The following is a 12,463-nucleotide window of genomic DNA, read 5'->3' as shown; positions in this document are numbered from 1 at the left end:
TTCTCTAAGTTGATATTTCCTTGATTGTCTACCATCCTCCTCAACAAATATCACGTCGTTGTTGGCAAATGTTTTGTCCTGTAGCTCTTGGGTGTGCGTTTCAAATGTTCTTATGCAACTCTGGCTCATTTCTCAGCGACAGCTTTTTGTTTTCAATAAGAATGTTCTTGTTAACGTTTGGATGCGTGCCGTCAGGAGACCCTGTCTCCTCACAGAGCCGCGTCCCTTGGAGGCCAGTGAGCGAACCACATCTTCCTCTGTGTGTGGGTGCTCGGTTCTTCTCCATCTCCCCTTCTCACTGCCCTTCCTCTTCCTCTTGCTAACAGGACGTACAGCACTCTGAGTTTTTGCAGGCTGTGAACATGATTGCTTCATGCAAAGACGCGATCTGTTAGTAATTTGGTAGATTTCCTAAGCTAGTCCCAGAGTCTGTTGTGCAATAATAATTTATTTCCCTGGTGATTTTGTACATCTTAATGGGTAGGTAGACCTTTCATTAAAGGGCACTGCTCACGGGCCACTTAATTTGTAGCTGTTTGTGGTACTGGGAACCCAGAGAACTTGAAAAACATGAAATGGATCCCATTTCAAAGCCAGTTTTCTTAGCATGGACCCTGTTGGCCAGTTGCCTGGTCCAGGATTCAACCGTTTGACGGTCTCCCTGTCCTAAAGAACTAGAGCAAAGTAAAATAATTTCTTAAAAGAGAGGTATTCATTGTTATTGGAAAGGCAGAGTTCCAGAGAGACAGAGAGAAAGGGAGTGAGAGAGACAGAGAGAGAGAGAGATTTTCCATTCACTGGTTCATTCCTCTAATAAACTGAACTTGGCTCTTCTGAATCCAGGAGAGCCAGAAGCTGCTTCCAGGTCTCCCACGTGGGTGGGGGCGCAGGGTCACGTGGGTGCAGGGCCCAGGGTCACGTGGCTGGGGGCCCAGGGTCTGGGGCCGTCCTCTGCTGCCCTCCATGCTACATTAGCAGAGGGCTGGATCAGAAGTGGAGCGGCTGGAACTCAAACCAGCACTCATACAGAATACCAGCTTTGTGGTGGGAAGCTTAACTTACCATGCCACAGCACCAGCGCAGCACCTCCCCCCCTTTTTTAAATTCAATGAAATTCACCCAAATGCCTCCAGAGATTAGCAAAGGAGTTCCATAAGTATGTGCAATTACCATATGTTAATTTAAAAACTAATAAAAATTTTTCTGCATCTTATAAGAGAAAAAACCTAGGTCCCTGTGCTTATAATACTCTAAAAGGAAGACAAACTTCTCATTTCCCGTTTAAGTGACAAGATGTAAGTCAGTGATTCTGATGTGTCAGTGTCAGACACTGATACATTGTGTCCCATGAAACACTTCATAAAACAATCTACTCACAGCTTCTTAAATTGCTTGATGAAAAGAACCTTCCCTCTGATTAAAAAAGTGATCAAAAATAATAGAAAGCTTGGAACAAAACTTTGGTAGTAAAATATGTAAGTGGCCAGACCCTAAAAAAAAATGTCCCTCAAATGAGTTACATTTTTCTTCAAAGGGATAATTGAGTCACTTTGTTCATTAGCAAAAATAAACATCCTAAAATGAATTTATGTGGCTTTTTAAAATAAACAAGCCATGAGCAACAACCCTTGTTGGTCCCCAACCCTTTTCCCTGGCAGGTTTTTCTCCCTAAGGTATTTCATTAATTCATTGCTTACTCATACTACTAATTTGTTAGTCAAATGGAAACCTGAATATTGGGGGCCCCGTGTTGAGATTGAGGGAGCTGGCGGGGAGGTACTGGGCAAGCAGGGTGCCCCATAACTGAGCCCATGCCGCCCTCTACTGGGCTGCTTGGGGCACTACATGTGTGAACCCCAAACGCTAAAAGTAACTCAAGCAACTGATTTGCCTTTACTTTTTCCTTGAAAAAATATTTGTTTTCTAGCTGATGTTATTGGGTCTAGCGGAAGCCCAGGCCCATATGATGACAGATTGGGGTATAAATGTAAGCACGAATGTAATTATGTAACCTGGCAGAAGCGTCCATTGAGCTAAACGTTGAACTGCATTTGCTTGGATTATGTTTTCAAGCGGGATGCTATTTAAGGATTATTCGCCAATCTCACCCTTTCCTTCAGAATGTCATATTGCGAGTTTCTCGGTGTGTGCATTGTGTAAAGGCCGTGGACCCCATACAACCTTCCCAACAAGTAGTGGGGTGCCCAGCAGTTTGCGTGCGCTTGTTTGTGTTGCCACGGCCCCACAGCTCCGGCCGCCTTACACCTCTGAGTCCTCTGAGTTTTTGCAAGTGATGCACGGGAGCTTGCTGGGTTACGGGCAAGCACTGGCTAGTGAGAGCTTGAAAAACGAAGGGACAACTTGGCCGAGTCAGGCCCTATCCGTTTTAGGATTCACAGAAATTAAACCTCCCCCAAAGAGGCTGGAGAGCTCAAAATATGGTGAGCAAACCCTCCCTCAGAAGGGAGCAATGTGGCATTCTCTTTATTATTGAAACCATATACAGAAAAAAAAAATGTTCAGAGAAACACTGTTGGTAGAACTTGAACATTTTAAATGGTATTTATTTATGCATCCTGTTTAGAAAAAGCTCGCCCGGGAGGCAGCCCTGTGATGGCCAGTGTGGCCGAGCCTCTGCCTCCCACGCGGGATTACGATCCTGACCCAGCCCAAACATCTGGGAAACGAACCAGGGGAGGGGAGACCTCTCTGCTTCTGAAAGAAATCATTTAAAATATCCTTAGATTCTCCATCACTGATACCATTGAAAACTTTAAAAAAAAAAAAAAGGATTTTTTTTGGGGGGGGGAAGGTGCCATCCTCGGGGAACTCTTGTTTTTCACAGAGCTTTGACTGTGTTGTTTGCACCTGACAGGGGAAGCGGACACAGAGAGTGATGATGATGACGATGATGACGACTGTAAGAAGTCTTCCATGGACGAGGTGAGCACCGACGGGGCCTTCCAGCTCTGCCCTGGTCCAGCCCCCTGAGCGTATTCCACGGTGTCCTTCTGCCATCTAGTGGCCAAAAGAGCACATGTGCGCGAGCCGGCAACGGCTTCAAGATTTTGAAGCAATTAGTGGGATTTTGGACTAGTCCCCAAATCCAGGGAATGTCTAGAGCTTGGACAGAAGTTCAGAAACATGCAGTTAATCCCATCATTAGCCCGAACTTCCTCAACCAAAAAATAGTAATGGCACAGAAGAAAATCAATGGCACGTCCCCTGGGGATTTAGAATTTCCTTTGGTAGGTGCCTGGGCCGCATCTGCGGGACTTGGCTGTCAGATTGCGGGAAGCTGGCCCTTGCAGTGTCGGCAGCCTCACAGTGCAGCTTAAAATAACGAGTCACTGTTCGTGCTTGCACTTCCTGTCGTTTCCTTCAACGTAGTTTAAACTTCTGAGTCATTATGTTCCCCTCATCCATGTCTACTGAATTTCCAAGGAGACTTTCCAAGTCTCGTAAAATAGATCTGCCTGAGAGTGGCTTCGATTGTATGTGATTTTTTTTTTCATTGATGATTCTTGATCGTTTGAGAACTGCCTTACTAATTGAATGGTCTGTTTGCAAATCCCTATGTTGCAGTTGGTATTTAACCTAAATATTACAACTAGAACCCTCGGTGGGAAAACTGACACGAGGAAATATCAGCTCTCTGCATAGAGGGGTGTTTTGTGCTCACCTGCTGCGGGTTTTTTTTTTTTTCTATTTTATTGAAATCTGTATCGGGGGTGGCCACTAGCTGCAAGTCCTTGAGACGTGGCTGGGGACGCTCACATCCCATCCCGCAGTCGCTCTGTTCTGTGCTCTGGCTTCCGGCTAACGTGCCCGCTGGGAGTCAGCAGGTGGAAACTCACTTATTTGAGTATCTGCTACTAGGCAGGAGGCTTCAACTGGGTCCCCCGTGCCTGGTTCTGCCCTGGCTGTTGGGGGAGTTGGAGAAATCTTGTCCAAGTGGCAGATCGCTCTGTGCCCTGCGCGGGAGCCGTGTCAAAGCACATCCAAGTGCTGTGTGATGGCAGGTACGCTACAGTGAAAGGACAGTGTCCTGGGTGCAAGGCGATGATTTGAGCTCCTTGGTGCACATGAACTTAGATCATAAAAAAGCTCCTTAGACTCCGGCGGGGCTGGTGTGATCCTAATTTTAAATATGAGTGAACTAAAGTACTGAAGCGTGCCGTCACTGTTGGAGACTGCAGAGTTTCTAACTCAGCATCTGCAGATTTCAAATCAGACAGTTTGTTCTAGAATGTGAGCTCCTGACCCCTACGCTGCCCATCCTGCTAAAGGGCTCAGAATGAACCAAAAAAGGGAGAGATTGAAGAACATATGGGAAAATAATAGTTATAATAATAATAATAGTTATCTGGGTCCACTTCCCCATATTATTATTAATGTTGTTAGCACTAACCATCTTCAGTTCATCCAATGGCTACCTTCCTCATTCTATGTAGTTCTGGAATCATTAACCATAACCGTCACTGATGGATGGCCTGCTGAGCGTGCTGACGTACACCCGGGTGGTTTCCAGTGAATGTGAAGTTGAGTCCTCTGTTGAAATGCAGGGTCTGACCTCCCGAGAGTGGCTGGAGGGATCTGGGTTTCGGCTCTCAGGTGGTCCTTGTCCACACTGCCAGCAGCCTCTAAACTTCCCTCCCCGCACTCCTCACTTGTGTAAAATGAGGCATGCGCTGAGAAGCTCTAAACCCCACACCCAAAACTCAGGCTACTCCAAAAGTCAAAACGATGGAGCACGGATGTGGCTCCACGCGTGGAAAATGACACACCATGAAACTGTTGAATGCCATGTCTTACTGAAAGCAGTCTATAAGACGCCTGGGGGCCGTGTGCAGAATGTATACGTGAAGCAAAAGTCAATTTCATGGTTAGATTTGGGTCCCATCCCCAAGACTCCTCATGATGTAGATGCAAATATTTAAAACTCCCAAACCATTTCAAATCCAAAGTGTGGCTGGTTCCGAACATGTCAGAAGAGGGAAACTCAGCCTGTATGTTTTGCGTGTTCTTTCTCCGGCAATGAACTTGCCATCGGTCACTCACCATCTTCGGAAGAACGGAGCTGGGTTTCTTCCCGTTGGAGTCGCATGCGCCTGGGCAGGGAAATGAACCCTAAGTCTTGCTAATGCAAGCCTGCTTTGTCTTCCCGCTTACAGGGCACAGCAGGCAGTGAGGCCATGGCCACGGAGGAAATGTCCAACCTGGTGAACTACATCCAGCCAGTGAAGTTTGAGTCATTTGAAATTTCTAAAAGTAAGTTTTCAGGGAGCAAAACTCCTGTTGGAATATTTAGTGCTCATGTGTTCTATGCAAGATAATTGAACCAAACAACGCTACCTGTAGTAGAACTATTGCGTGCTGAAATCTTAAATGTGCAACCTTGCTATCTTCACGTATCTAAGGAGCAGGTGTTCCCCTCAAGCAGGTAACAGGGCTAGACGCCATTGGTGGTCTGAAAGATACTAGATCAGCAGACAGGACATTGAACATCTTACGTTTGTGTTTTGTTTGCAACAATACAGAATCTAAGTGAGAGGGATGGGGGCTAACTACCCCGTTTTCCAGAACCCCAGCCGTGAAAAAATAGAGCCGATTCCCCTGTGTGCACATGTTCCTTTTGTATATCTGGGAGAATAAACAGTTACCTTCACATACAACCAGGCATCCCCCACTGCATGCAGAGGAAAATACGCTCTTCGCTCGGTGTGGGGAGAAGAGTGCATTCCTGAATGTTTATATCTGCGTGGAAATAAAAGACGCCGTCACAGCCACGGCGCTTTCAGGACTGACCTGTCTCGTGCAGGAATCTCCTCTTGGGCACCAAGACCCTGTCCCTGCTGATAGATGGCTTTGCAGAGCCAACTGAATCCACACAGCACACTAGTGCTTAAATGGTTTTGCACGGAGAGCCCCAGCTTAGTGGCTCATGTCTAGCTCTCTGCAACAGAGAACTTACCTGCCAATGGTGACGCCAACATTTTTGATGCTTAAAATACTGATTTTTTTTTTTTTGCCCCCAAAAGGATGGCTAAGTTTGTAATATCCTGAAGTGGCATACCACTGGCACCTTGCCTGGCTGCCACATCACTGCTCCTGGTTATTAGTGCAAACCTCTAGACCAGCAGGCAAGTGTGGGCAGGAGCTGGTGCATTTGCGTGCATCAGAACCAGACAGGCCCACAAACAAGGTCTTTCTTTCTCGTTTATTACGTCATTTCCCAGTTTCAAAAAGAATACTGATACATTTCACGGAGCACTCTGAATTAACGTTGATTTCACTAACAGCTTAAAACAGCTCAGGGAAAGTAGATTTACGATACACGGAGAAGTTGAGCGAACTGGAGGAATTCGGTGAGGCTCTCTGGAGCCAGTGAGGGGAGAGGATACAGTTTTAATTTTGGAGGGAATGAAGAGGAGAGAGTCCCTCCATTGTAAAGATCATGCTAAACTTTTCCAAGGAACGTCACGACCACAAGGGTCGGTTGGTAGGACCGATTTTGAGGACTACTTGTGTGCAAAGATACCATCAACAGAAGGAGGTGGTTGGAATCCAGTGACATGCATTGAAAATTCACTCATATTCCCAAATCGCACAGCAGAGGGAGAGCTGAGCTGAGTGGTCCATGTCACAGGTTCAACCTGTTTTCTAGGCCAGCGGCTCCCAGAGAAAGGCCGTGAGTGAAAATCATGTACAGCATGAATTACCCTTTGTGAAACATTCGCATACTTCTATCGTAACACCGTGACTTGTTTCGTTGTATTTCTCACTTTCGTGTTATTGTTGTTATTTCATCCAGAAAGAAATAAGAGTTTTGAAATGTCTTCCTTCGTGGAAACCAAAGGACTTGAGCAGCTTACAAAATCTCCGGTGGAATTCGTGGAGTATCCTTGATTTGACTACTTAATTAATACAACGAAATCCGTGTATGGCTTGCTTGAGAAACACAAAGACGCCTAAAATGACTGGGCACATGGGCAGTGCGGTGGCCTGGGGTGTGAGACCTGTGAGCTAGCCTTGGCATAAGGGAACTCTGCGTCAGAGGTGCCAGCTTTCACTGCTGTGCCACAATGCCAGCCGAAAGCCCCAACTTGAAGGTCACCTTCACATCGTTCCTTGCTGTGCCCTTTGACGATTTGCTTAACCTTTACTTCTGTCATTCGCAAACGAAACAATTGTACTAGCTTTATGATTTGCTGCCTACATTCGGTGTGACATAGGGAAGGTGGGTCTGTGTCCGTCATGTATCTATAAATTGACGTATGAGGCAGGGCACTTCACATAATGTATATGCAATGTATATGTTTTCAAAATAACTGGCGGGGGGAGCAGTGCCATGGCACAGCAGGTGAAGCATTTGAGCTTCAGCTGGGACGCTGGCCGCTCCACTTCTGTCCCAGCTCCCTGCCGATGCGCCTGGGGGAGTCGGGCAGGATGCCCCACATACTTAGACCCTGCGGCCCATGCGGGCGAGCTGGGTAGAGCTCCAGCCTCCTGGCTCCTGCCTGACCCAGCCAGGCCGTTGTAGTCAACTGGGGAGTGAACCACAAGGTGCAAGAGTTTTCTCTCTCTCACTGTCGGTCTTTCCTTTACTGTGACTGCCCTTCCAAATTTCAAAAAAATTGCATCAATACAAGTAACTGTGATGGTGATTACATTAATGTTGATAAATGTAACTGACAATGGCTTCGTGATTATCCGCAAAAAGTTTATTGCTATTCGTGAACCCAAAGGAAACGGAGCATGCCATGAAAATTTTTAACAATATTTGTTTATTTTTATTGAAAAGGCAGATTAACAGAAAGATGGAGAGACAGAGAAAGATCTTCCATGCACTGGTTTGCTCCCCCAATGGCCACAATAGCCTGAGCTGAGCTGATTGGAAGCCAGGAGCCAGGGTCTTCCTCCAGGTCTCCCACATGGGTGCAGAGTCCCAAGGCTTTGGGCCGTTCTGCACTGCTTTCCCAGGCCAGAAGTTGAGAGCTGGCTAGGAAGTGGATCAGGTGGCATATGAACCAGTACCCACATGGGATGTTGGCAGTTGCAGGCAGAGGATTAGCCAATTGAGCCATCACACCGGACCCTGAAACTTTTTTTGAAAGTAAAATACCACGGGGCCTGGTGCGGTAACCTAGTGGCTAAATCCTTGCCTTGAACACACCAGGATCCCAAATGGGCTCTGGTTTTAATCCCAGTGGCCGCTCTTGCCATCCAGCTCCCTGATTGTGGCCTGGGAAAGCAGTCAAGGATTGCCCAAAGCCTTGGGACCCTGCACCTGTGTGGGAGACCCGGAAGACGCTTCTGGTTCCTGGCTTCAGATCAGCAAGCTCTGGCTGTTACGCTCACTCGGGGAGTGAACCATCAGATGGAAGATCTTCCTCTCTGTCTCTCCTCTCTGTATATCTGACTTTGTAATAAAAATAAATGAATCTTTTAAAAAATAAAACACCATGAAAATTTCCAAAGATCTCAATTTCATGAAGTCAGTCCTACAGTAACAGTTACCTAGGTAACAATAAGAAAATAAGTAAGCTTGTAGCCAAAGTCCTGTTATAAAGATCACTAGTATTAGTGTCTATAATTGGCTATGCAGTGGAGCTTTTATTATGTGTATCTTAACCCAGGCCTCAGAATCATCCAATGATGTAGTAGCAGTTAAATCTGCTTGCTCGGTGAGACCACGGCACGGAAAAATGAAATATCTTATTCACCGTCAAGCAGCAGCAAGTCCCACACTTTGGAAATTTCAGCTGTATTTGCCTAACTCAGATGGAGCTCAAGTGTTTAGTCCCGGAACTTGCCAGTCATGTTTTCAAGCTAACAGGTGTTGTGGTGTAGTGGGTGAAGCTGCTACTTGGGACACTCGCATGCTATACGCGAGTGGCGGTGTGAGTCCTGGCTGTGCTGCACGTCTGATCCATGTCCCTGCCGCTCTTGCTGGGAAGCAGCAGTTGACGGCTCCAGTGCTTGAGTCCCTGGCGCCCTTATGGGGGACACAGGTGTAGCTGCTGGCTTCTGGACTTGCTCGGCCCAGCCACAAGTGTTACCGCCATTCCGGGGAGCAGACCACCAGAGGCAGCCTCTCTCTTTCTCTTTCTCTTCACAATAAATAAAGGCAGAGGGACAGCAAGAAAGAGAAAGATCTTCCATCTGTTGGTTCACTCCCCCTGTGGCCACACTACCTGGAGCTGAGCTGATCTGAAGCCAGGAACCAGGAACTGCTTCTAGGTCTTGCATGAGGGTGCAGGATCCCAAGGCTTTGGGCAATCCTTGACTGCTTTCCCAGGCCACAAGCAGGGAGCTGGATGGGAGGAGTAGCCACCGGCTTTAGAATCAGTGCCCATTTGGGATCCCGGTGCGTTCAAGGCAAGGATTTAGCCACTAGGCTATGATGCTGGGTCCAATAAATCTTAAATAAGGACCATGTGGAATTGTTTAAGATTCCCAACTTGCTTATGATCAAACGAATGATAGGAAGCAGGATCAGAAACTGCTGTGCTGTGTTTATCTTGTTATCAATGGTGAAGGCTCACCCCATCCCGTAACAAGCACACCCCAGTCTCCTCATGTGCACCTGGCCGTTCAGAGCATCCCCAGCACGCGCACAACGTCCCAGTGACTCTGACTCCGTCCCGTTTGCGACGTGAGCAGTTCTGCCCGCAAGGCTGTGCCAAGGCGGTGCTGTGGTCCTGTTGAACGAGCACGCCGGTTGGGTTTCTTCAGAATGGCTTTGTGCGTGTCCCCCTCCGGCGCCGAGAGGCCACGCGGTGTAGACAGTTGGCTGCCAGTACAAACCGCTTGTGTCATTGTATTCACTACTTAACGTGATGGTCCAGATATAACAAGATGCAGCTTAGTCGGATCTACCCCAAAGGCACGCGCGTGGACTCCTCCAATTACATGCCTCAGCTCTTCTGGAACGCGGGCTGTCAGATGGTGGCTCTCAACTTCCAGACCGTGGGTGAGTGGCCCGGGTCACGGTGCTCGGGAAGCGATCGCAGGACTGCAGGGGGGGAAACTGGCCACACCGAAAATGCGGACTGGGGAAACTGAGGCATTTTCGTGACTGATGTACCGACGGGGTTTTATTTGTGCTGGTTTCGCGTTGTTTTTACGGAATGGTTTTCCTGCTTTTTAAAGGAAATATAGATTTGTTGTAGAAAAATAGCAAATCCAAAATGGTACAAGGGGAAAAAAAATACCGAAACAACCAGGAATGCTGCTATGGTAGAAGGCTGTGAATGTGTGGGCTTTTTGAATATGTATACATGTTTTTCAATAATTTCTTGAAAAGTCGTGTATTTATATACTTTTAGATGCTATCCAAAAACCATGGATCAATAGTTCTTGTCTCTTGGGGAAAAAAATCAATGTGTAAATAGATTTTGATTGTAAGTAATCACAGAAATAAACATTTTAAAAATAATTTCTTTGTATGCAGTAGAAACCAAAGAATTATAGCATCAACTCTGCGTGAAAGTACAGACATTCATCTGTAAAGATGTGCCTTAGCAGAGTATAAATCGGTTTAAGGAGTAAGGATTTATCCTGGAGATTTAAGATGCACAGCTCCTGTGTGAGTAGCTGGCTTCAAATCTTGGCTCTAGTTTCTGGCTGTGGCAGACCACGGCAGGAGTTCAAATCCCGGCTCCTGTTTCTGGCCATCATAGCCCACGGCAGGCTGCAGTGACGGCTCAGGTCTTGGGGTTCCTGCCTCCCTCCTGGGGGACTGGACCGAGTCTTTGGGCGCCAGCTCTGGCTTCCGGTCACCAGTCATCATGGGCGTTTGGGAAATGAGTCGGCCAATGGGACCATTGCCTATGTTTTTCTGTAAATAAATTTTTAAAAAGATTTTTGTCACCGCAACAATATTCAATAAAATATATGCCTGATCTTTCTGGGTTTAGGTGTTGAAGGTCTTCGTTAGTAGAGCCTTTAAGACTTTAATGTAAAGTATTATTTCAGGGAAATCATACATAAAAGATTGAGTTAAAAAACTGAAAAAAATCGGATGAAGCATAACTTTCCAAAAGTGAATTGATCAAATATGCTTATTCCAATGTATCTACTCAAAGGAAACTCATGTAGCTGACAAAAATAACCAGAGAAATATTTAATGAATGTATTATATGTGAAAAATCTATTTGAAATGGTCAAATAGACATATACTAGCCCATTGGCATGTTTATTACTGAAATTGAATCATTTCAGCAAAGGTGTTACAGTTTACAGCTCAACTTTTAAGCCTGCATTTCCTACAATGAACTGCACACCTACTTCTGCCGTAGGAATGGACTGTAATACCATCCTGATTTACAGTCTGCCTTTCTTGTTCCAATTGTAAAGTCATTCACAAGGTTTTCATTTTTGATACTCAGACCTGGCTATGCAGATCAACATGGGGATGTACGAGTACAACGGCAAGAGTGGCTACAGGTTAAAGCCGGAGTTCATGCGGAGACCGGACAAGCATTTTGACCCGTTCACCGAGGGCATCGTGGATGGCATCGTGGCCAACACTTTGTCAGTGAAGGTTTGTACAAAACTGTCCCTAAGGAGAGCTGGCATCTTACCTACCTTGCATGACCAAGTACCTTACTCTTTAAAAGTAGTGGATGAAGTTACTAACAGCTTAGCAGCTGGCTAAAAACACGGATGGCTTTCCCAGGTTGGAGGAATGCGATAAAGGGGCTGAAGATCGTAACCCAAGTCGGTGGTTGGTGAATCTCACTCTGTGGACAGTTCTCTTTTCGTGTAATATCCCATCAGGGAATGCATGTGAAAGTTAGTGACCTAGCTTGGCATTTTCCCCTCATTAGTTCCAAGCAAACTTAGAGGAAAAAAGAAGTATAAGTTATTAAATATTAAATGAAGGTTCATGGTTTTCATACCATGGATTTAAAAATCTAGCAGGCTGTTCCAAGATTTTGAAGCGTGTATTGATGATAAGAAAGTGTTGTCTTACTAAGTATAAATTCGTGACCCTAAAATTAATTCCAAATCATTTCTTCTATCATTGAGATGGATGTTACAACAGATATGGTTTTCTTAACTCTAAGAAAATAGTATTAATGTCATGAAAGGAAATATTGTTTTTGTAAAGAGCTTTATGTACAAATTTCGTGATCGTTGGATGTGGAACTAGAATTTCATGTAACTTTTAAAATATCATTTATTTTCTGCTAATAGAATAGCTGTAGCGCTAAGAAATTTTTTATTGGGCATAATGCTGTTTTTTCAATTGATCTTAATACAAGGCATTTGAAAAACGATGAAAATATTTAGTAACATTTGCTATCAGAGTAGCTGAACAATGTTCGTGTTAAAGTTGTGTCACTTTGTATCAAAGGTTTTGAAATAAAATTCCAATAGATTGTTTCACAGTTATGTCATTTACCAGTGACACAAGAACTGGAACAGGCACAAGTTGAGCTTTATATTATATTTA

At 45.5% G+C, this 12,463-nt stretch overlaps 1 protein-coding gene across 2 annotated transcripts in view; it reads left to right on the top strand.

Annotated features, from left to right (window-relative positions):
- Positions 1-12,463, top strand: part of PLCB1 (phospholipase C beta 1) — a 621,942-nt gene that overhangs the window by 506,021 nt on the left and 103,458 nt on the right. For both annotated transcript variants that reach the window (XM_040980971.1, XM_040980972.1), the window contains exons 15-19: positions 2,876-2,943; positions 5,175-5,271; positions 6,815-6,899; positions 9,852-9,976; positions 11,394-11,548. In XM_040980971.1, the coding sequence (XP_040836905.1) occupies positions 2,876-2,943; positions 5,175-5,271; positions 6,815-6,899; positions 9,852-9,976; positions 11,394-11,548 (530 nt within the window). The remainder of the gene's footprint in view (positions 1-2,875; positions 2,944-5,174; positions 5,272-6,814; positions 6,900-9,851; positions 9,977-11,393; positions 11,549-12,463) is intronic.

Source organism: Ochotona curzoniae, unplaced genomic scaffold (assembly GCF_017591425.1).
Source record: "Ochotona curzoniae isolate NIBS_2020 unplaced genomic scaffold, NIBS_Ocur_1.0 contig_3520, whole genome shotgun sequence".
NCBI classification, from domain to species: domain Eukaryota; kingdom Metazoa; phylum Chordata; class Mammalia; order Lagomorpha; family Ochotonidae; genus Ochotona; species Ochotona curzoniae.
Note: the sequence above shows the minus strand (reverse complement) of the source record. Positions and strands in the feature narration are given on the sequence as shown.